The 23,939-nt window shown below is 40.7% G+C and overlaps 3 protein-coding genes across 3 annotated transcripts in view; 2 read left to right on the plus strand and 1 right to left on the minus strand.

Annotated features, from left to right (window-relative positions):
* LOC104696128 (patatin-like phospholipase domain-containing protein 2) overlaps positions 1–2,209 on the plus strand; it is a 13,207-nt gene extending 10,998 nt beyond the window's left edge. The window contains 1 exon segment of the mRNA XM_039571095.1: positions 6–2,209. Within this exon segment, the coding sequence (XP_039427029.1) occupies positions 6–263 (258 nt within the window). The 3' untranslated portion in view covers positions 264–2,209.
* Positions 2,210–2,882: 673 nt separating this feature from the next.
* On the minus strand, positions 2,883–3,755 carry LOC120411913 (splicing factor 3A subunit 2-like). The gene has a single exon (XM_039571096.1). It carries the CDS (start codon positions 3,753–3,755, stop codon positions 2,883–2,885), a length of 873 nt encoding a protein of 290 aa, XP_039427030.1.
* SAMM50 (SAMM50 sorting and assembly machinery component) lies at positions 3,666–23,706 on the plus strand. The gene is made up of 15 exons (XM_039570795.1): positions 3,666–3,777; positions 5,457–5,567; positions 7,170–7,271; positions 7,753–7,840; positions 8,417–8,523; positions 10,402–10,532; positions 10,737–10,824; positions 11,321–11,449; positions 12,097–12,168; positions 13,258–13,344; positions 14,714–14,784; positions 15,194–15,261; positions 16,077–16,223; positions 17,323–17,464; positions 18,194–23,706. Exons 1-15 carry the CDS (start codon positions 3,757–3,759, stop codon positions 18,237–18,239), a joined length of 1,410 nt encoding a protein of 469 aa, XP_039426729.1. The 5' UTR covers positions 3,666–3,756; the 3' UTR covers positions 18,240–23,706.
* The last annotated feature ends 233 nt before the right edge of the window (positions 23,707–23,939 follow it).

The following is a 23,939-nucleotide window of genomic DNA, read 5'->3' on the forward strand; positions in this document are numbered from 1 at the left end:
GTCAAACTGTCCCATCTACCGTGGAATTTCATTCTTCATACTGCCACCTTAAAATGCCTCACTCTTCTGCACACATCCAGAGCTGGCTCTGGGAATCTTCATGCTTCATGCACTCAGCTATGGAAAATGCTCCTGCTGATATCCAGGAGCAGTCAGACTTAAAGTCCTATCCTAATTTTCTCCCAGATCTTGATGAGTCTGTGTTGGAAATGGATGTTGACTCTTCCTCAGAGACAAGTTTCCAAACTGCTCCAGAGGATTAATTGGGAAGTAGATTCCACAGTTTCCAAAATTGAAATTTGGCAGAGAAACTTAAAAGCTGGACTAGGGATCACTTTGTTAATTGCCAATAAGTCTTGGAAAATTCCTTGTTTACAGCTTCCTGACAAATCTGCCTTGGGAATTTTACTGTTTTAAGGATTATGAAAACAGTGGCTGCTATACTAAGTAACAGAATATAACTCTGTCAAAGCACCAGCTCAATCAACTGTACTGAGACTTGTAGTTAAACTGTGTCTCTCTGGAAATAATTTTATTTTAAAAATTACTTTCAGCATAAAAATGTAAATTCTGTAAACAGATTGTTAGACAAACAAGCATAGATAACAGAACATTTAAAAAAATGTAATTCTTAACAATATTATGTGTTAGGATTACTTTTATAGCACTTAAATGAAATTGGACTTCTACTCCCTTAAGAGGAATACACAAGTGAGTTTCTTAGTGGCCTCCAGTGTGCATTTGCCTTATATTTAAACATAGTGTTGTGTTTTTGGAAAGTTGTCTACACAAGATACTGTAGGAGCAGTATTATTCTAGGTTGTCGTATGTATTCTGCAGTTCATATTACCTTTCCTCTGTGGCTCTTTCCCTCTTGAAATACTTCAAGTGAAAGAGATGAGAAATGGGGAACATTCCCCTGAAGTGTAAACAAGTACAGTTGCAGTGATTTCAGAGGAATTTTTTTTTTTTTTGGAACTTAATATAAAGTCTTAATACTTGATCAAGTATTGAGAAGTAGGTAAAATAGTGGCTGTGGTTAGTAGCAAACTACTGTGTGTGGATGTGGAGAAGGTGTTAAACTTCAGATAAGATACTAACAAAAATCAGTGTATAGCAAGTGGTGAATGATGTTTAGGTTGTCTCTCTAATTGTTGCCCAGTCATTTTTTATTTTTTTTCTCGTCCAATTTGAGAGATTTTTCTTTCCTTCTTTCACTTCCCTCTTGCTAAAGGAAGAAAAAGAATGGTGTCCCTCCTGTTCCAGTGAGGTAGGATAACCCAAAGGAAGTTTCCCAAGATTGTCAGGAGCAGCAAATGTGTAAGACTTGGTGGAAGTATCAATATCCAGGGAGCTCTGCAAAGGTCTCAAATAATAAGTTGAAAACTTAGCCAAATCATACCTCTGTTGAGAGATGGCAGCTTAAACCATTTCCACTACAAAGGTTCTGCATGCTTTTAACAAAGACGATGCATTAGTATGAGTACATCTGGGAAGGAAGGAGATCTTAGGATTAACTGCTGTTCTAATGGCTTATCAGGTCTTGTGCAATTTTTAAGTAGAAGGAAACAATCATGGCTTTAAGGTTGACTTGCACATATATTTGGGGGGAGTGTGTGGCCTTAGGAAGCTTCTCCTTCAAGAGGGAATTCTGTGTAACCCAGGGAAGAGCTGCTTGGGGGCCTCTGGTCCAGGGAAAGGGGTTGGATTGTGATGCTCAGGATCTGGGACAGGGGAGTGTGAGCTTTGGGCAAAATGTAGCACTTGAATTGGGCCTGCCTTTAAAACAGTCTCTCAGTTGGGATTTCCCTAAGCTTGAAGTGATGCATTTTAGAACATTCAAATGAATTTTAAGCTGGAGAGGACATGCTGAGCTCTCCATTTCTGTACTCGACAAGGCTGGTGCTACTTTACTTCAACTCTTCTGTTCATTTCTGGGATGTATATATCATCAGACTTGCAAAAAAAAGTTGGAAGTGTTACTCTAACTACAATTAAAATGTACAAGAACTGTTTTAAATTGTCTTCATTCCCTAGTTTACCAGTTTGTGTTGGAATTGAAGCAGGAATGCCAAGTTTTGCTTCTGGTCTGTGTTGGAATACTTCTATTAACTACATTTAAATAAACTTTAACCACTTTTTCTGTTGGGCACAGCTCCAATTTTGTGTCCTTTTTCTAAAATAAAAACACAGTCTCTCTGTTGCCATGCTTTCTGAGCTTTCTTGAGTGTAATTCACCCTAGTGCAAGTTAAATCAGAATGTGTTGATGTTACTGATGGTTTGATGGTTCTGAGGTGTTCCTTTTAAGAGTACTACTCTGAAGTTTGAGAGATGCTTGTTCATGCTCCAGCTGGTCTTGAATGTCACCTCAATTTAAAGTTTTGTGGGTTTTTTGTCTTTTTGGGGTTTTTTGGTGGGGATTTTTTTGGTTGGTTGGTTTTTTGCAATCAGTTATTTTACAAATATCTTGTTGTGTTTAAACAAACAATTAAAAACCGGAGAAAGTTGGATCTGAAGGGAGAAAACAAAGGGTGTGTTTTTTATGAGCTAAAACTTAGCAGATAACTAAATATAAATAATATAAAATATAATAGAATAATAATGTGTGAAAAAATTTGTTCTGTGTAGAATAGAAAATACACTAAAATAATTTCTATTTGAGAGATGTATTTAAAAACAAATAGTAAATATATCAGTAATGTACAGTGTAACTAATATATAATATCTATATTTTCTATGAATATATACAGACATAGAGATAACAAAGTAATGTAAAATAACAGTAGTAATAATGATTGTAATACTAATCATAGCACCAACAATTTTGAGTAATTTACAGCACCAGCTTTCAGTTTAAGGTGCCCAGTATGATTCTGTGGGATTAGGATGAATGCCGCAGGTTTGGGAGGAATCCCGAGGGGTGGGGCGAATCCCGTGGGTTGGGGCGAATCCCGTGGGTTGGGGTGAATCCCCTGGCTTTGAGTGAATCCCGAGGGTTTGGGGTGAATCCCGGGGCTTTGGGGTGAATCCCGAAGGTGTGAGCTGAATCCCGGGGCTTTGGGTGAATCCCGAGGGTTTGGGGTGAATCCCGAGGGTTTGGGGTGAATCCCGAAGGCGTGAGCTGAATCCCGGGGCTTTGGGTGAATCCCGAGGGTTTGGGGTGAATCCCGGGGCTTTGGGTGAATCCCGAGGGTTTGGGGTGAATCCCGGGCCTTTGGGGTGAATCCCGAGCCTTTGGGGTGAATCCCGGGGCTTTGGGGTGAATCCCGAGGGCTTTGGGTGAATCCCGAGGGCTTTGGGTGAATCCCGAGGGTTTGGGGTGAATCCCGAGGGTTGGGGTGAATCCCGAGGGTTTGGCGTGAATCCCGAGGGTTGGGGTGAATCCCGGGGCTTGGGGTGAATCCCGAGGGTTGGGGTGAATCCCGGGGCTTTGGGGTGAATCCCGGGGGCTTGGGGTGAATCCCGGGGCTTTGGGTGAATCCCGGGGCTTTGGGTGAATCCCGGGGCCCTTGGGTGAATCCCGGGGGCCCTTGGGTGAATCCCGGGGGCTTGGGGTGAATCCCGGGGCTTTGGGTGAATCCCGAGCCCTTGGGTGACCTCCGGCCGCAGGAAGCGCCCCCTGGCCCCGCCCCTTCCGCCGGCCCGGCCAATGGGCGCCGGCGGGGCCGCCTGTCATGGCCGCCCCCGTGCCGCGGCCCTGAGCGCCCCGAGCCCGCCGGAGACACCGAGGCCGCGCCCGCGCCGCCGCCTCCATCATGGGCACTGTGCACGCTCGGGTGAGCGCCGGGGCCCTGGGGATCCGCCGGGGCGGGACCCGCCGGGGCTGGGACCCGGGCACCCGCCCCGGGGCCGCCCGAAGGTCGCACGGCTGCGCGCTCCCCGCCGCGACCTTCGGGCCGGACACAGCGCGGCCGGGGCCGTGATCGGGGGCCGTGATCGGGGGCCGTGATCGGGGCCGTGATCGGGGCCGTGCCCCGCCTCAGCCGCTCCGGGCTCCGAGAACGGAGCTTTCGGCACAGCCGGGCCGGCGCAGGGAGAAGGGGTCGGAGCCCGTCCCGGTTCTCGGAGGCGCCTTCCCTTCCCAGCTCCTTTCTGGGTCTTGTATGGAATCATAGATACTGGCGGCTTGGAAGGGACATTTAAGATCATCTGGTCACTCGTCCCCCCTGCCATCAGCAGGGACACCTTCCACTATCCCACGCTGCTCCAAGCCCCGTCCAACCTGGCCTTGACGCTTCCAGGGATGGGGCAGCCACAGCTGCTCTGGGCAGCCTGTGCCAGGGCCTCAGCACCCTCACAACAGAGAAAAAATTCCTACTCAGTAAAAAACTTCTTCGTATTAGAAAACCTGGGTCTTTTTCAGGTCTTTCCCGAGGCTTTCCCAGAGCTGACCTCCCCAGGGGGGTGGGCTGGCAAGAAGGAGACTGTGGAAATGAAAACAGAAAAATAAAAACCCCACTCAAACCAAACAAAACCCAAACCCAAGCAGCTGAAAAAGCACAATGCAAAGAGAAGCTGCCCCTGGTGAGAAGTGGAGGCTGGAGAGTTGCATTGCTTGGAGAGGGCTGTGACGCCTCACATGTCTGAAATCATGGTGAACAGATACACAAACCAGTGCTTGAAGAAGGAACTTAAAGGTCTAAGTGTTCCATTTTAAGGCTGAAGAACAGCTGCTGAAGGGAGCTGGTTCCAGAGTGTATAAGTACTGTGACTAATGATGCAAAATTTTTAGTGGTTTGTGTCCATCTGTAGTGTGAACTGCTAGACAACATTGTGTGGATACAGAGTGTTTCACACTTGTCTGAACTTTGTGAAGCTTCTGGATTTTGATATGCAACAGCAATTTACTATTCAGGAAAACAGCTATTCTGATATGTCTTATTTTAAGACTCCTCCAGGTACAATAAATAAAGCCATGCTGTGTTTGATTGAAGTGTTTGGCTCTGATGGTCAGAGCCTGAGGTTCTTGAGCCTTATTTGAAAAGTTACTTCTAAAAGAAATATTGAAATATAAAGACAAATAAACACATGCAAAGCAAACTAATGTTCTGAGAACACCCTTTTTATTTTACTGCTCGACATTCATACTCTTCTGCCTCCTAAAACCCAAACTAGAGAAGTGACAGCCTGATTTTTTTAGATTCTTTTTAAGAAAGTGGAATTCATCTTTTTGCACAGGAAGCTTGTCTTAAAAGTTAAGGCTGTTTTTTGGAAGAATGCAGAGTATTTTTCAGAAATCATTCAGTGTGGAAGCTATTTAGCTTTCATTAAAAATTTCAGCAAGCAGGTAGGTGTCAAGTGTTCTGGTAATTCCTTTCATTTTAGTTCTCTTTTGCTTTTTCTCTTAGGATTTGATGGGCACACTGTTGAGAACCACGGGTTTTTCTCATTGACAAAAGGCACAAATCATAAATCCATGTACCCTATTAAATGCAGTTTTCTTTTATGTTTTCAGAGTTTGGACCCTCTTCCAATGACTGGGCCAGACTTTGGTGCCTTGGGAGAGGAACCTGAACTGGTTGAAGTTGAACCTGAGACCAAGCAGGAAATTCTTGAAAACAAAGATGTAAGTGCCTGAACAACATCCTGATTTTTTTTTTGTGGAGAGAAATAAATGTCTTGGCAGCCTTTCTTTCTTGTTTTTCCTAGCTGTGATTTGAGATGTGAAAGAATTACACTTAGTACTGTGAGATTAATCTGCTGCTATCTGGTTCCTGTTCTTTTATCCATTTCTTCTATCCCTACCACAGGAGTTGTCACTAAAATTCAGCTTTGAGCCAATAAACCTGGTTGCAGATGCTGCTGCTCTCCCTCTCATATGAGATTTCCACTCCTGCTTAGGAGTAGAGCAAGCACCTGCCCTTCACCTGCTCAAGTGCAGCATTAGCCAGGTTAGGGGAAAATGCCACCACATCAGTTATGTCACTAAGGGAAATACTGACTCCAGCAGAGGATGGTCACTTTTTTAATATGTAATTTACATGCAAGAGCATGTGTGGCTTGGCCCATAATACGTTTAGTCATGCTAGAGGGGTGAGTTCCCATGTTATCTTATTTTTTTATTAAAATTTTCCTTGGTGTTGTTCAGAGTCGTCCTCACTTAAAGGTTGGTGATAAGAGTTGGGTTTTATTTAGTTCATTATGTACATGTGCTGATAGGCTTTTTTTTACACAATGGGTCGTAATAGGTTGCTGTTATTTTGCTGTTTTATTGTACATGAATACATAGAGTCATACAGGTATTTATGATAGAGGTAGTATAATCTGCATAGTCTCTTTTACAAACTCTAGTATAGAATCATGGAATTGTTTAGATTGGAAAAGACCTCTGAGATCACTGAGTCTTAACTGTTAACCCAGGACTGCCAAGTCCAGCATTAAACCATGTCCCAAGTGCCACATCCACATGGTTTTTAATCCCCCCAGGGGTCTTCACTGGCCTGGGCAGCCTGGTAAATCCTAGACAACTCTTTGAAGCAGATCTTTTTTGACATTTACCCCTAAAATTAAAATTCACTGAAAAGGTTGGAAAAATAAGGGAAATGGAATCACTGTAGTCCATTTGTACCAGGTAGCATGGAGTGTGCTGTGGTTTTTACAATAAAATTGTGTCAGTTGATTATGTATCAAGATGAAAGCATAAAACCTCATAATGGGAGTGTTCTTCATCTGCATTTGAAACTGCTCTGCTTCTGTGGTAGTGATGATTTTAATAGAGTTTAAATATTTGTGGCTTGTACACTTGTTTGGTGTTTGATTTTCTTCTTTTAATTCTTTGTTTCTGTATAGCTGATAAAAGAAGTAGCAAATAACTACAACTAACTACGTATTTTATCTTATGTCTTAATACTTAGGTGATTTCTGCAGTTGCTTCTTTGTCCATACAACATTTACAACTAAAATCCCAGCAGCTGCAGTCTGTCAGAGAGTTTCTTATGCTACAACCAGTGTTAGCTTTGGTGTCAGAGTTCTCTTCTCTTTCATTTTTGTGTTATGGGAACAACATCCCAGAATTGTAGATAGCACTGATTTCTGATGATGTAGGTTGGCAGGAATTGGCCCTAGGAATCATCAGGGTTTCTCACAATAATTTTTGTCCATTGGTGACCTTGATCCTCATTATTAGATGCAAATTCAATACTTGTTTGTAAACATTTGTTGTGTTTAGGTGGTGGTTCAGCATGTGCACTTCGATGGACTTGGAAGGACCAAAGATGACATCATCATGTATGAAATCTCTGATGTTTTCAAGGCTAAAAATCTCATTGATGTAAGTGTTGTAGTGAATATCAGACCTGCTGTTTGAAAATTAATTAAAATTTTTTCTCTCTTCTTCGGCTGCTTTGGGCCACTCCGTTCAGACATGGGGCAACTGTCAAGTTTTGCCAAGAACAGGGGCCCCCTAAATAAGTTGTAATTACTGGAACCTAACTGAGTAATTGTTTTAACTATTAAAGTAATTAGGAAGCAAACTAATGAAAGGTATGAAGGTATTGGGCCAGATGCTCTGGGTTTAATTTATTTCTGCAGATGCAAGTGCTAAAGTGGTTGTGTTCTGTTTTGAAAGTGCACATATGTATCTGTATATACAAAATCAGTGAATATTTTACAACTTACCTGCATTTTAACTAATTTATCCTCGTTATTTTTTGTTAACCTGAAAGACTCAAAGGGACTAGATGACCTTGAAAGTCCCTTCCAACCCAAACATCCTCTGATTCTATGAGTGAACTAGTTTTCTCATCCTCTAGGTGATGAGAAAATCACATGAAGCTCGTGAGAAGTTGCTTCGTCTCGGAATCTTTAGACAGGTGGATGTTCTGATTGATACCTGTCAAGGTGTGTATTCCCTCATTAATCCTCACCTCTTTTCTCATATATTACCTGCAGTATATATATATTTCCCTGTGGAAGAGGCTGGACATTTTTTTGTGTAAGTAACTTAGTCTTGTATATACCTTTCTATATTTTAGATAAACACATGGGTGTGCTGTGGATACAAATGTGTTTATGTCAGTTATCCTTATGAAGAAGATCTATTTGCCTGTGTTTGCATATATGTGTACGTGTATTTGAAGATTGCTTGTCCATGAGTGAATTTTCAGCACTAAAATAATTACAGTAAGCATTCCTTAATTCACAGTTTCAAGGAACATGTGAGGGAAAGCTTGAAGATGTGTCCTGTACTTGTGCTGCACATCACATCGACATGAAAAGATTCAAACCAGTCATCCTATGATTAAACCAAATTCTGCGCTCACATCCAGACCTCCTTTTGTCAAGCCATGTCACTTTGTAATGTGGACTTTTATTATGCCTTAACTCAAACAGTTTTCAAATAATTCAAGTAATCTTCTGTCTGCAGTTTTTCAAATAACTCTTTAGAGATAGCATGCATTTTGTTTGTTTCTCTAGGAGATGATGCCCTTCCAAATGGTTTAGATGTGACCTTTGAGGTAACAGAATTGAGAAGGTTAACTGGGAGCTATAACACCATGGTTGGCAACAATGAAGGCAGCATGGTATGGATTATTTCAAATTATTAGTAATGCCTTTTGATATTCCTCTTACTTTCAGTTTCAAACCTAGCAAGGGATTTGGTGATCCAGTCTTGATCCAGCCTTACTAAGACTTTGTGAGGCCTTTGTGTCAGGCTTTCATTCAGCAAAAGCCTATTTTGAGCTAGGGGAGAATGCTGTAGCTTCCAACTCAGCATGGTAAGTTTTTAAGATATTTTATCTACTGGAGAGATTAGTAAGGAGCTGGGCATTTCATTTCTATGAGATGTACTTTAAGTATTTTTCTTCTCAGTCAAAATGCTTTATGTTTGACTTAGAAATTGTTCCTGTTTTTCTCTTTTAGCCCAGTATCAGTTATTTTGGGCTGTAGAACACAAGGTTTTCATGAATTATACAAACTTTGAAACTTCCTTTCATATAACTTAATTAAGGATGCATCAGATTAAAATCTTGTGTGAACAGTATTGACCAATTGCCACAGGAAGTCCCAGCTGTACTGCTGCTCTGTGAATGTGCTTTTACCAGAAGTGCTGCTGTGAGCAGATTGTGCTTTCAGGTGCTCATGCTGCACCCTTTCTGCCTTCTCACTTGCACAGGGCAGCTGTGCCTGGGACTGGTGGATAAGCCAGATCAAGGGACTCATCCTTTTCCTCTTAGGGATATTTTTAACCTGGATAAGATCCTGCTTGACTCAGGTGATGCTGTTTTGCATGTGCAAGGAGAATTGGAAATAGGTGAGTTGAGAGCTGCTTATGCAGCTCCACTGCCTGGAGCCAGGTCCAGGGTATTGTGGCCTGAAGGAAACCAGCAGGGAATCCTACCTGTTGCCTCCAGTGCTGCTCAAAACTAACTGACAGCTACTTGGGTTTCTCTTTTTGTGCTCAGCTTCTTAATTTATCACAGAGAAGTAAAACTTGTGAATGCTATAAAAACATGACTTGTATACAGTGGTATTGGCAACACAGATTATGTTTCCTTAAGAGCTGAATATATTTATTTATTCTAATCCTTTACATTCATCTGAAGCTTATACATCTAGTACTTCACACTAAAAGCCTTTTCTGTTTACGGTGTAATAACCATCATGACAAAGCTCAGGTTACTGATTTGCTTCCAACACATGTCAAACAAAGGCAGTCAGGATTTGGGAGCTTTTTAATATTCTTTTCCAATAGAGTACACAACAATAGTACAGTGCTAGTGTCTGTGTTTGGAGGAAACCTGCTCCATCTTTTCTGCCAGAGGGCCGAGAACTGCCTGGAAGATGCAAGGGATTTGTGTCAGATTAGGCAAAAGTGTTTCAGTAGTTTCTGGAGAATTGTAGAAGTGTCTTGCACCACCATCAGGTCTGGTTTCAGAAGGATCTTGTTCCTCAAAACAAAACTACAGGGAAGTGTCTCCATAGTGATAATTTTCCCTTGCTCTGGTTCTGATGAGCCCTCCCTGACAGGAGTTTTTCCTGAGGATCAGTGTGAGAGTTTGCAGTTGCAGAGCAGCTGCTTGTTGTGCCAAAGATTTGTTCCCCAGGGCTTTCAGACAGGCTTGGAGATTTTGCTTGCAGTAACGTCAGTACTGATGGCCCAGTAGAGTGCAGATTAAGTCAGCAGCTACTAAACAGCAATAAAGTTGGATGTTTGACTGTAACTTGCACTGTTGGCTTTTGCTGCCAGTGCAAAGAGAAATCTAACTGAGAAAAAAAACATACTCAGTTAAAAGTATTTTAAATGTCTTAATTTCTAATTCTCATTACGTTCTTGTTTTCAGCATATGATTAAGATGCAAGACAGCAAAACTATATAAAATGTTACAGTGTGGGGAGTTTTTTGTTTGTTTGTCTAGTGTTTTGGTTTTTTGTTGGTTTTTTTTTTTAATTTTCTGTAGGTGCTGGGGCTCAAGTTCCCAAATCTCTTTGGACGTGCAGAAAAGGTGACCTTCCAGTTCTCCTATGGAACAAAGGAAACTTCATATGGCCTGTCCTTCTTCAAACCACAGCCTGGAAACTTTGAAAGAAAGTAGGGGATGCATTTTTCACTACTTTTTTTAGTGAAGGAATATAAAACAATTAATAAGATCTTTCATGGAGTAGTAATTGCATTTATTCTTTCCTGAGGATCTGGTAATGATGTAGCAGAGATGGTTTCTTAAGTTTTTGTGATTATTCAAAACTCTACCTTAAATATTTCCCCTTCAAACCTACCAGTAATGTTGTGTTTCAGTTTTTCAGTTAATGTGTACAAAGTAACTGGACAGTTCCCTTGGAGCTCTCTTCGAGAAACAGACAGAGGAGTATCAACAGAATTTAATGTGAGTGTAGCACAAGTGTAACACATGCTTCATGCACATTTCAGTTGAGCTCTTGCACATATTTGGTTTACTTTTTGAGTGATGGAATCACTCATGCACAGAGCTGACTTCTCCTTACTTGAAAGAGGTCAGTGATTTGAAAATGACAGAGGTTGTGCATCTTGGACTTTTTGTTACAATTCGATCTCATTTTGGCCATATAAAAATGCCAGCATGTTTTTCTTCATTTTTTTTTTAAAATTATCATTTCAGAGAGGCAGCTGGCAGCCTAGCTTACTGTATCAGCCCAATTCAAGTTATTTTTCATTTGGAATGGATTAATTAGTGTGCATCTAACTCTCTTGGCTGGAGCAGAATTAGCATTACTCTGAAATGGAAAAGGGTTTCTCTTTGTTTCAAGAAGTTTGGGAAGAAATCCATAGACTCAAATATAAAAAAATACTTGTTTTAATTTTGTAGCAGTTATTTTCATGACTTACTCAATTCTTTATTGTAGTTTCCCATCTGGAAGACCACTCACACACTGAAGTGGGAGGGTGTGTGGAGAGAGCTTGGCTGCCTTGCTAGAACAGCATCCTTTTCTGTTCGAGAGGAAAGTGGACACTCTCTGAAATCTTCTCTCTCTGTAAGGCTTTCTCATAATAATTTTTTAAAAACTCATGGCTTTGAGTCATCTCATACTTAGGAGTGATACCAAAGGAGCTTTTTGTCTTTGGAGGGAATGTGTTTTCCTTCAAACATCTTTTCCTGTGTTTGGTCATTGCCACTGAGTAATCCAGGAGGCCCCTAGGGAGAACAGGGAATCATAGTTGACTGTCAGGCTTTGGCTTGTTCTCCCTCTGTCTCACCTGGCATCTCTTTTTGCAGAATTGCCTTGTTTTGTAGCAGACAGGAAGAGTAAACTTCCTCGTCCTAAGCCTTTTGTAAACATTCTCCCCTCTCCCAGTTTCTGGTCACTTGCCATCTTTCACTAGTAGCTTACAAATGGTAGGAGATCAACTCTTTGCAGATGGGTGGTTTGCAGCTGGGCTGCTGCTCTGTTTCTGGTGCATGCCATGGGCAGAAATACAAACATATGCATTTCATGTGGCCCATAAATGTCAAAGCCAGCCTGTAGGGATATTGTTCCCAAATCCATGAAGCTCCATTTATCTTAGCTGGAGCTGTTGTTATCTTCTGCTGTTTGCACATTTTTTGAAGGAAAATAATAATGTCACTCTGAGGTATTCAACAGATACAAGAAGCTAAACCCAGTTTTTTTGTTCTCCTCAGCATGCCATGGTAATTGATTCTCGGAACTCCTCAATCTTGCCAAAACGAGGTGCTTTGCTGAAAATTAATCAGGTAGCTTTAAATCACTTATGCTATTATTGGGTTTTGTCTGTGTGTTTGAGTCTTAATTTATCTAATTGCTGCTCATGTTAAAAATGTCTAAAGATAGAAGTTAGTCTAAAATTGACTAGGAGACAATGAGGAGCAGTAATTACATTTTCTATTTACTGAGTGTGCCTTTCAAAATCGTGAAACTTTTTTTATGGTGGCAAATTTTCATTTGTATGCCATTGGTCAAAGAGCACAGCCTCTCCACCAGCATTAAATAATTTATTACCTGAGAGACACTATCCCTGGCAGTATTTGCACTACACTTTCAGTGGGTATTTATTAGCCCTTCTTTTTTAACACTGTCGTGCACAGATTGCCAGGCTGTAGTCCTGTTGCTACTTACAAAATTTGGAAGTCTGAGAACTAAAATGAAAGACTGGGTAAAAATAACTCTCCAAGACATATGCATGTATTATTTTGGCACAGAAAATGCTTTTTACAGTCAGAGCCTTTGTAAAAGCTGGCTTTTCTGCTGTATGGGTAATACTTCAGAAGCATTAATTTCTCTAGTGCTTTAGAGGCAGATTTGAAATGCCATTGGAAGTAAAAGTGCTACTGTAAGCAACAGTGAGCTGTTGTGAGTGAGAAAAGTGGTTGTAATTCAGGGTTTAGGTAATGTGTCATTTGTTAGATCCTGCCTCTAACACTGAGTTAGTTCACTCACTTCATGGGAGCTGAAAATAACACATTGTGTCATGCAGCTGTCTGGTTCTTCAGCCCTTCTTCACCACATGAAACCTTCTCAGGTCTAGAGAAATACAGTCTTGATTTTGGATGCTGAATTTTCCAGCTCCATTCTATCTTGCCTTCATTTACAAAATGGCTTAGAAAGCAATAGTTGGTTTAATATTTGGAAAAGAAAAAAATGCAGCTCATTATTCTGAGGTTCATACATGCCTTGGTCCAAAATTCATCTGCCCCCTCATGCCAGTGTTTCTGTATTTCTTGTAAAGAAAAACACTGCCTGTGCTGATGCAGACATGCTGAACTTTTAAAGGGAAGAACCATGTAAATATATGTTGCAACTTTCATAAATGTATGTCTTTGCAGGAGTTGGCTGGCTATACAGGTGGAGATGTGAGCTTTCTGAAAGAGGATTTTGAATTTCAGTTCAATAAGCAACTTCTCTGGGATTCGGTAATTTTTTTAAGATATTTTAGTAATTGACCTGAAGTTTATCTGGGGCTATTAAACCTATGTCTTAGGCTTAATATAAGGATTATTTTTCATCCTGGATTAGGAAAAGATCGTGAAAAGTGGCTGGAGTAGATAACTTGATTTTGTTTTTTGGAATATGGACTACCTTTATTTTTAACTTTATGTTCCTGCTTTGCACAATCACTTGAAAAGTGGGAATTTTGGAGAGAACTTGTTGCACAGTTGACCACAAGAATGATTTTCCTTCCAGAAGTGATGCTGGCCATGTCTGTTCTTTGTGGTCTTTCTTAGAAGGGATTTTTCAAAAACTTTGTAAGTTTTTTAAAAACTTAAAAGTTTTGAAACCTTCATGAATATTCAGAATAATCTTGATTTAGTTTTCTTTATAATTGAAATTATAAATATATAACTATTCATCTTACATGCTCTTGTTTTCATAGCATGTAATTATGTCTTGTGTGTAAAGTTATTGGGAAGAAATAGGAAGACTGATTTCAACAGCATAGACTTAGGTGGAAATAGGGTTTTGAATTGAAATATTGAAAAACTGAAATAAGAATTTCAGCATATCCCAGGAATATTTCTAACTGTATTTAGAAGTTTTTTATCACATGGAGATAGTGCAATAAATTCTTCTCAGAGCTGAATGGGGAATTAAACAGCAACTTGCATCATGAAGATTTAAAAATCAGGGGTTACAATAATTTGCATCCCAAAGTTATTGACAATAGATCTCACTGTCTGGCAGTAGTACTTCTACACAGGCAGCAAGCAAATGATTAAATCTATTTGTTACAGTGATTTGAGTAGCAAGAATTACTTTTTATAGATAAAGAGTAACTCTCTATGTTTATCTGATGTCAGTATAGTGAGTTGCAGAAGGTGGTTTCATTTAATTATAAGGCTAATTTACAGACAGGTCATCATTGTACATTTTTGGCAGCTGCTTGTTGGACTTAGTCTCCTGTGGGTTTCAAATTGCCAGGAATAATTGATGGCAGCAGTGTTGTCTTACTTTGAGACATGAAAATTCTCAAGAAAAGAGGTGCTGGATGAGGTTGAGTGCTCCCTTAAGCCATTGTGGAAGTAGCATCTGGTTCAAATGTGCTGTATTGACTTTTTCAAGGCACAGCACTGCATGAAAGAAAGAGGGCAGCAACCATCAAGAGTTTCCTGAAAATCTGTTGAAAATCCAACATACAGGCTGTGATATCCACAGGGTGTGAGCAGCTGTAACTCTGGGAGACTGATGGGAGCTCTGTCTGTTACTGGGTGATGGAATCTAGCTCATACTGTCAGGGAAATTAAGGAATGAGTACTAATAAACAACTTCTTTTTCTCTCCAAAGGTTGTTTCAGCATCACTCTGGGGCGGAATGCTGGTACCTATTGGAGACAAGCCATCCAGTATAGCTGACAGGCAAGTTTTTTAAATGGCTGGGTGTTTTTTTCCAGTCAGCACAGGTAATGTATACAGAAAACTCTGCACAAGAGAGGAACAGTAGTAGTTCTGAGGAGAATAAAATGTTTCTAGTTAGCTATACTTGCATATTCATATTCAAGCCATTTTCATATTGGGCTGGTAAAAATTTATAATTTGCTGTGTAGCTGCTCTGCCTGCCCATATTTATGGTTGCAAAATGGTATTTACCTCCTGCAAAATCCTGTAGCAGGCATAGGTTTATTCAGACACAAAGCCATATTGTCACTCTGCTCACTCTGTACCCAATTTTGCCTTCTAATGCTGGTATTTAAAGATCACATTATTAAACCTGTTACAAAGTTACCTTTGAGTAAAGCATTACATTAAATTTATCTGTATTCACTAGGTTTTACCTTGGTGGACCAACAAGTGTGCGTGGATTCAGTATGTACAGCATTGGACCCCAGAGTGAAGGTCTGACACTTTTAAACCCCACTCCTCTGACAATACTGTAAATATTAGTGGGTAACAGAGAGCCACAGAGAGTCCTTAAACTCCCTATAACCTGAAAATAATTACACTCATTCTGTACTTGGAGAAGTGTTACGGCTTTGATCTATTGTTACAGATTAGTTCACAATGGGGTAAAGCCGGATACTTCTTAGTTAAACCATAATTAATTACTGATTTTGTAAACTATGTGTGTGTTCAGACTTGCACACTTCCAGTGCATCATTTTAATTAGTAAGCAACCTTCAAGCTGGAAAAGTTCCCAAAATGTGGTTATAGCAAGTCTCTGTTTGATACAGCCTGTGTTCAGGTACCTTAGGGAAAAGATAATCTGCTCAACAGAGGTGTTTGGAGAGCCAGGAGCTTCCTCAGTTCTATTCCTTACTCTGCTGTTGTCAGTGGATTCAATATCCATTATATTTTGAAGTGAATTGTTCAATTGTATCAATTTCTCAGTTTTAAAACCAAGGAAAGTATTGCAGAGATGTTCAGGAGGTCCTTCTCTTGAACTACCATGAGTAGGTGCATGCCTCAGGCTCTTCTAGTGAGGGAATGAAGAAAAATGCACTTCCCTTGGAAGGTTTATAGAAATGTGTAAGTGCTAATTTTTTTAACTAATAGTAGTGAGTTTGGAGAGAGTTAGAAGCCAATGGGAAGAGTTGTAAAGGGTAAAAGTGGAATGTAAAACAACTTACAGATGTGTTTTTGTACCTTTAACAAGTGATTCTTATAATATGTTCCACAGTAAATGCCTTTATTCCAACATTTTGCCCGAACAGGTGATTATTTGGGAGGAGAAGCCTACTGGGCTGGAGGGGTTCATCTCTACACCCCTCTCCCTTTCCGGCCTGGCCGTGGAGGCTTTGGGGATCTTTTCCGAACACATTTCTTCCTTAATGCTGGAAATCTCTGCAATCTCAACTATGGTAAGACTGAACAGAATAAAAACCCCTCTTGCCTTCATATAAAAGCACAAAGGAGAGCTGTTCTGTGTCTGTTCACTCAGAAGCACTTTGTTTACTGCATATATTTTGGTGCCTGTCAAAAACCTGCTGCTTTTAACTTATATATTTGACAGATAAGCAGTAGTTTATTTAGCTCACCCCATAAATTCTAGCACAACTTGTAGGAAAGAGAGCCAGGAGGATAATGGTAGTGTCTGTGAACCGGTGATGTTTGCAGACCAGTGTGTAATTAACACTTGCTATCTAACACCATTCTGAAGGGAGAATGAAAGATGATGTTTTAGTGAGGTTCTGGTGTTTACTGGGATGAACTGAAAAAAAGTGGTGGCATTAGATGAGGGTGTGGTAGCTGATGGGACTCTTTTTTTTTCCTCCCATCCCTAACTTTATTCAATATATATTTCAGTGTATTAACATGTGACTTTTCAGTATGATTTCAGTCAGTTTTAGAATATAGTGATATTTGATATCTGCCTCACTTGCTGTAGGAAAGGTGGCATCCATATGGGAGGGAGATACTTCAATCAACTTTAAAATAGTAGAGACCCACTAAATGATAGAATAGAGTCCCAGAATGGTTTGGGTTGGAAGGGACCTTAAAGCTCATCTTGTTTTCCCCCCTGCCATGGGCAGGGACACCTTCCACTATCCCAGGTGTCTCAGAGCCCCGTCCAACCTGGCCTTGGACACTGCCAGGGATGGGGCAGCCACAGCTTCTCTGGGCAACCTGTGCCAGGGCCTCAGCACCCTCACAGGAGACAATTTCTTCCTAATACACAATCCAAACTTACTCTCTTGTCAGCCTGAAGCCGTTCCCCCTTGTCCTGTCACTCCAGGCCCTTGCCCACGATCTCTCTCCATCATTCCTGTAAGTTCCCTTCAAGTACTGGAAGAGAGCAGTAAAGACATTGAAATCTTTAATACTCATTTCCTCCTTCTTGCTAGTAGGTACCCTGCAGCAGGACATAGACACCAGCCAGCAGTCCAGCTAAAATCCCAGCAGTTTGGTTCTGGTTCTGCTGTCTTGCTTTGCTTCTCATGCCTTGGTGTTTGACTGCAGGTGACGGTCCCAGGGCACACCTGCAGAGGCTGGCAGAGTACATCCGCTGGTCCTACGGCGCCGGAATCGTGCTGCGCCTGGGAAACATCGCCAGGCTGGAGCTCAACTACTGCTTCCCCATGGGAGTACAGGCTGGAGACAGGTTGGTTTGGCACACTGACTTCTTTAGAGGTTCTGCTTTCTTAGAGAGAATTCTGCTTTGTAGTTTTGTTTATTCCATACCAACAAAGACATCTCAGTGCTGCTTTTCCAGCCTGCTTTATTCACCTTGGTTTCACAGCTGGGTTAAGACTTTGCTTCTCAAGTGTCAGAGTTCCTTAAACTTGAGAGCAGCTGTTGAAATGTATAAACAGCTGTGCAGCAGCTTCATTTCTTGTGGGGAAACAGCTTGTGGGGTTTTCCTAAGCCTTCTAAACCCAAACGATTGGATAAATACCTCGTTTGATGTCTTTGATAAATACGTAGTTTAATGTCTTTGCTTGAAAAATGAAAACAAGTTTACAGGTAAAGAGAAGAGAAGAACAAATTCATTTGTTAGCAAGCAATTCTCCTGCATCAAGCAAATATTATAGTATGCAACAAAAAAAGCTTCAGGAGCCCTGTTCTTGTCTGTGAGTATTGTGTGAGATTCTTTCATACAGGAGCAGGATTATGTTTCTGTAGGCAGTGTGAATGTATAATAGCAATTTCAAAATTATGGGCTTTATTTGGAAATACAAATGCTCCCTACGGACGACAGATTGTCAGAACATTTATTTTAAAAAGCCTTTGTCTGCTAAAACGTTGGGAATTTGGGGATAGGGAGAGTTGATTTTAATTTCATCAGTACCTTTTGTATCACTTACACTGTTTATTATTTGTTTCTTTTCAGGATATGTGATGGTGTTCAGTTCGGAGCAGGAATAAGATTTCTATAATACAGAAATATTTTACATCAGTAAATGAAATTGTGCTCTGAAGATGAAATCAAGACTATAACATACTTCAAAATGGTCTTTTTTCCTTGAAATGCAGACACACAGCTGAGTGATTTACCTCTTGGACTCCACAAGAAGCTACATTAAATAATTATGCTCTAAAGGTTCATTGTACCTCTGATTCTTATCAAAGATGGGAGAGTGTTTGTAGGAGTCTGTCTTACAGCTTTTACTTGAAATATTAGAGTTGTGTCAGATATTGGCTCTTGAATATTGTTCATATCATCAGAGTTTTGGCCTGCACAGCCTACTTTCTTCCAACCACAAGTCCCTAGAAAAGCTGTTACGAGTCAAAAATGATATCTTTTAATGGTTCTAAAGGAATTAAAATGTTCTGATTTGAATATATTTCACTACTGTAAATCACCTCTGTTTAAATGCCTCCTACAATCTGAATTGCATACTGTAAAAGTTCAGGTCATCTGTCTAGCATAGTAAGTACTAAAATCATAATTTTGAAGGGTTCAGGGCTCTGAGTGTCTTAATGCTCTCAGCAAAGCTGTTGATTGATGTCTTGCAAAAACAGCTTTTTGTAGCAGTTGCAAAAAGGGACTCCAGACACATGAATGTGTGGAACTACCTGGTTTCCCTTTTTGTCTCTCTACTGACTTGTTGAGATGTTAATTTCACTTCCAAGTCACCCCTGGCTTTATCACTTGGAGTATATTCCAGTTTATAAGGAGGGACTTATTCACTACTTTGGTCCCAACATCTTTGGAGGTAGTTGCATACTGATAATTTTTATATGTATCAATCCTGTGTGGTCATGCTGAACTTGGAGTGCACTTTCCTTGCATCTACATTCACCTTTTTTTGTTATTAAGCGTTGGTAGGTTTAAAATCACAATACAGAGAAGACTCTGGGACAGCAGAACAAAAATACAGAAGCTGTTAGACTCCTGGTTTTTTCTTCTCAGCTAAAGACACAGCTTTGGACATGCTGGTGCTCAACTTGACTTTGCTGAATGTGTCAGGACTGCCATGAAAGCCCGTTCCCAGTCAAGTCAGCACTCAGACTCCATTCTTTCTAAAGAGAACACAATTTTATACATTGCTTTAGCATTGGTCTGTATTGCTGTTGGTGTAATAGAGTAACTAAATCTGGTTTAGTTGATAATTCTCTAAAATATGAAGGCTAAAAACTGGACTGCCTGGATTTGCAGAGCTCTGCTTGATTAAACATCCTTCCCTCCTCATAAAGTAGCAGCAGTAGGCTTACAGATGTTCAAAATTGTGTGAATGACAGAAGTCAGCTGCTTCAAATAGCAAAATTTGATAGAAAAAAACTTTCTCAGTGTGTTTATCTAACAGATACTATAGCAAGTATATATTTAACCAAGGATTTTTGATGGTTCTTTTGTTGTTATGAGATAAAATATGAAACTATGTTAAGAATGTCAACAAATGTTATTAGGTTTTTTCCCAGCACTATCAACATTTTGACATATGAAAATATTTTTAATGTGAATGTTTAGATACTAAAATACTGTTAGGGTTTTCTCCTAGGAGTTCAAAGTTAGCTGTATTTTGTTGCCTTAAGAGTTCTATTTTGTGCACACCGTGTTTTACTCAAGGTTGCTCAAGTGCCATTCTTTAGTATGATACAAGAGCCCCAAGCTCAGCTGGCTGTTTGAGAGGGCTCAGCAGTGTTCTGAGCTGAGCAGGCCTAGGGGAAGAGCCCTAACTCAGTATGCACACCACACAGCAGCCAGGCCACAATTAAGCTCTGACCTCTGTGAGAAACAAGGGAGGAATGGAAGAAACTGCTGAAGGCTGAAGAGACCTTTGAGCACATTGTCTGACAGACCACTCTGTGCCACTCGCCAGAGAATCGTCCAGTGGGATAAAGGGAGCAAAATGATGTTCCATGGGCCTCTGCCTGGGTCACTGTTTTCCTGCTGGCATTGCACTAGATTGAAAAGTAACATTTTCTTATGGCGTACCACAAGTGCACAAAGGCTATCCAGTATAGAAAGTATTTCTGAATTCTTCTGGAAGAAACATCTGGATTTTGTGGTTGCTTCTATGGAATATTGGTATGATTAATATATTTCCACTTAAAATTTGCTGCAGAGGTCCAGATACTTAAAATGGATAAGGTAGAAATCAGAATTCCAGTAGAAGCTGCCATAGTGCTCAGTGGGAGAACAGCTTTGGAAAGATATGAATCCATGTTCTTGGTGGTTGTTTTTCTGGCCAGAGTTGAAAGGATAGAAGGAGTAAGGCCTGCAGTCAGAACTGTGAATCAGAAGCTTGGTGTTTGCTTAAATGGGCAGTTTTGGATATCGTTTTACCTGTGGAGTAGTGAAGATGCTCTTGCTCTTCGGGCATGCCGCTTGCTGTTAGGGACAGCAAGGTGGTGAGGAGTGCCCCCAAACAGCACACCTGGGATGTGCTCTTGGGCTCCTCATTTCATGTCAGCAGTGCTGAGGCTGCGGGTCCCACCAGGTCGCAGAGTCCCTTCAGCTGTGACCTTAATTCACTACTTGGAGCCCTTTCTGGTGGCTGAGGGAGACCTGGGGAGGAGAGGAGTTTTGGGACAAGGTTTGAAGAGTCTCAGTGGTGTGTTGGGGCACCCAAGAGGCAGTGAGAAGGTGGCAGCAGCATGTCGGAAGCATGGCCAATATTTCCATCACCATTTCTCAGAGCATGGGTGGTTTCCAGCTGTTCTGGTTATATTAAAAAGTTGAAATTGCACTTTATGTTTGGAAATCTGGTGGTATCAGGTGCTGCTAATGAGTAAGTTTCTAGGGGGCTTAGGGAAGGTGGAAGAGGAAACTTGTGAGGTTGTGAGAATATAAGGGCAGGTTTGCTGCCATATTAAGGCCATAACTGTATTTGATTTGAAAATAGAAGCTTTACAAATAAATTACTATGCTGACCTCAATAACATGGAAGCGTGCTTCAATGTAAGTACCTTTGCTGTGACTCTGTGCCTTTTTTAACACAGTTGCCAGTCTTTGCAGAGGTGTAGCAACTAATGTTTAGCACTTCCTACTTTTGCAAAACACCTGCTGGTTTTGTCAGGCATTTGTGTAGAAAGTTCTGTCCCTATTGTGCCCTTTGAGGGAAGTGTTAAGTCTCTCTCCCATGTGTGATCACATGGAAAAGTGCAGGGGGGGTCAGGTTGGCTCTCCCTTCTCTGGGCTGGGTGAGCACTCACATGAAAAAGTATGAATTTTTACTGTGATGTTATGGGGGAAAGAAAATACCATGACTCCTTTGTGGGACTATTAAGGAGCTGGTCAGATGTCTGGAAGATTAACCTAAACTTTGTATGGAAGAGCATAAGAAAATAATCCTGAAATTACAGAATTTGAGTGTACAGTAGTTTCTTCTGCTATTCTTGTCTTGTTTTCAAGAGGGCTGGAGCCTGCAGCCACAGCTTCAGTAGGGATCTTTTTCAGGAGAATTTTTGCACAGCTTCTCCACCATGGCAAACTTGTTGAAATAGTGGATGTATGTTTTATGAGAGCAATGGTAAATCGCTGTTAGCAACTGCAATGCTGTTGGATAATTTTACCTTAAATTGTGCTGAGTGTATCCTGTGCTTTCTTAAGCAAAAAACGCAACCCAGTCTGCAGCTGGTAGAGCCAAAGTCTGCATGGAATAAATTGTCTTTGTAAAAGCTTTTAAGTTAAATAGAATACATGATAGAAGGCACTCTGAAGCAAATCAGTGGCATCAGTAAGGTGGTACATTCCTACCTCAGTATTTAATAAATAACTTTATTAACCTTGCCCCCCCAAAAGCCCCAAACAACAAAATTTAACCCAAACACCAGCAGTCACACCCCCAGCACATTTTCATTCATCTGGCAGACCAGGAAGAAAAATGAACTGTGTCTTGTGTCTTTACAATTTCAATCATCTTAGAAAGTCAGTACAGGTGGTGTTAGAACAGAACAAGGCTGCAATAATTTGCTGGTTTAAGTGGGTAGGTTTGCCTTGCTTCAATATCTGAAGAAGAGAGACCATATATTCAATGTTACTTATTTTGTGATACCTCTAATTACAGTAACCTCAGGTAGTCTAAAATTTTGAAAGCAGTATAAAATGCTATGAGGTTAAAATAAAGGAAGAAACACCTCTATCAAAAAGAAGGTGAGCAATGTTAAAATGAGCAAATGTGGATTCAGACTTTTAAATGTTCACCTAAATATTAAATTAGCAGTTCAGCACTGAAAATAAAAAACATTTTAAACTAGGCTTAGTCTTTTCAATGTAATTCTCTAAAATGACATGTTTATGCTCTGGCAGTTTTCTTAATGGGTGTACAGTCATTATTGAAATACTGAATATATTCTTATAGAAATATATAGGAATCTCCTCCCTAATGAGAGGAAGGTACCAGAGAGAATTTTCTGGCTGCAGAGGGCTGGTATCTCATTCATTATGGAGGGTTTAAACCACATAGCTGGGCTTGCTCTGAGCTGCAGGCCACTGACCTGGTGCAGCAGCAGCTGTGTCCCTGTTAGTGGCCATTAGCCAGTTAAATCACTGCACACTAACACTGATCAAAGCAGGGGTGACAGCTCTTCATTTCCTGTTTAGAAGAGCCCTATTTGTTTGACGAGTCCTAAAAAGGCTCCAAGTTTTGTTTCGGTGTTTCTGAAGTGTAATTGACTTTTTGTTGCTGTGGGCTCTCTCTTGTCTCAAACAGCCCTGCCTCCTTTCGCTTTGCAATAGGCTGAGTGCTTTTTCTACTTAGCTACCAACTGAAGCATTTTATAAATAGATAGGACATCAAAGTCAGAGGTGAATGGATCTATCTGTGTGGCTTTATTTCAATTATTAAAAGATACTTTCTTTTAAGTGGTTACATCTTGAGTGCTGTACTGGAGTCAGGGAAGTTTTATTTACCATTTGGTCTGTGTGTGTAAATTAACCAGTTTGTTTGCTTTCTTGCTAAAAGTTTGTACTGACACATTTTCTGACTGCAATTTCATTTTTAAAATCTGGTATGAGAACTGATCGATTTTTATGGGGTTTTTTTCCCCCCAGAGGTTGGATAAAATGCTTTTCCCATTCTGCCTTAAAGCTAAATGTAACCTAAGACTTCGGTATGCATTTTATGAAATGAAAATATCCACTCTGCTAGTCCTGTTGCAGATCAACTTTAATGTGTGGGTTTTGTATCAGTTGAGGTAATTGATGAACTGAAAATTGAGCTTGCAATTGTAAAATGTCTCATGTGGCTTATGCCAGGAGAATGCAGTTGACATCCTTGCTAATTATTTCATTTTGCAAAGTGGTTTTTTAACTGGTATTGATCCCACCCCGGTAAATTCTCATTTGCAGTCTAAAAGCCTCTACTACGGGCAACACACTGTTGTTGCAGGAAATGAAATTTATCTGTTCTTCCAAAGAAGCAGTTTCAATAAAGTTCACAGAAGTCTGCACTGCCATTCGAAAGAGTCTTTCCAGCCTGGTCATGTGTGCCCTCCACTTCCCTTCTGCTGGCACTTGCCCTCGGGTGACTCCGTGCTCAGTCACACGGAAAAGCTTGGGCTGGGTGATTTTGGTTTTTGTTCGTTGGGTTGGGTTTTTCTTTTAGTTACCAAAGTGACTGTAAAAAAGCCACTGGAGGTGAGGGATAAGAGTGGGTCTGGGTGACAGAGGGAATTAGTTTGGATTAAAT

This window comes from Corvus cornix, chromosome 1A (assembly GCF_000738735.6).
Source record: "Corvus cornix cornix isolate S_Up_H32 chromosome 1A, ASM73873v5, whole genome shotgun sequence".
Taxonomy (NCBI): Eukaryota; Metazoa; Chordata; class Aves; order Passeriformes; family Corvidae; genus Corvus; species Corvus cornix.

Bases quoted from the DNA above. Each gene is read 5' to 3' on its own strand.
- SAMM50 (XM_039570795.1), top strand. From the start codon at position 3,757: ATGGGCACTGTGCACGCTCGG. The intron at 11,450-12,096 runs GTAAGGCTTTCT...TGTTCTCCTCAG, and splicing joins CTCTGAAATCTTCTCTCTCT to CATGCCATGGTAATTGATTC. The intron at 17,465-18,193 runs GTTGGTTTGGCA...GTTTCTTTTCAG, and splicing joins GGAGTACAGGCTGGAGACAG to GATATGTGATGGTGTTCAGT.
- LOC120411913 (XM_039571096.1), bottom strand. From the start codon at position 3,755: ATGGAGGCGGCGGCGCGGGCGCGGCCTCGGTGTCTCCGGCGGGCTCGG.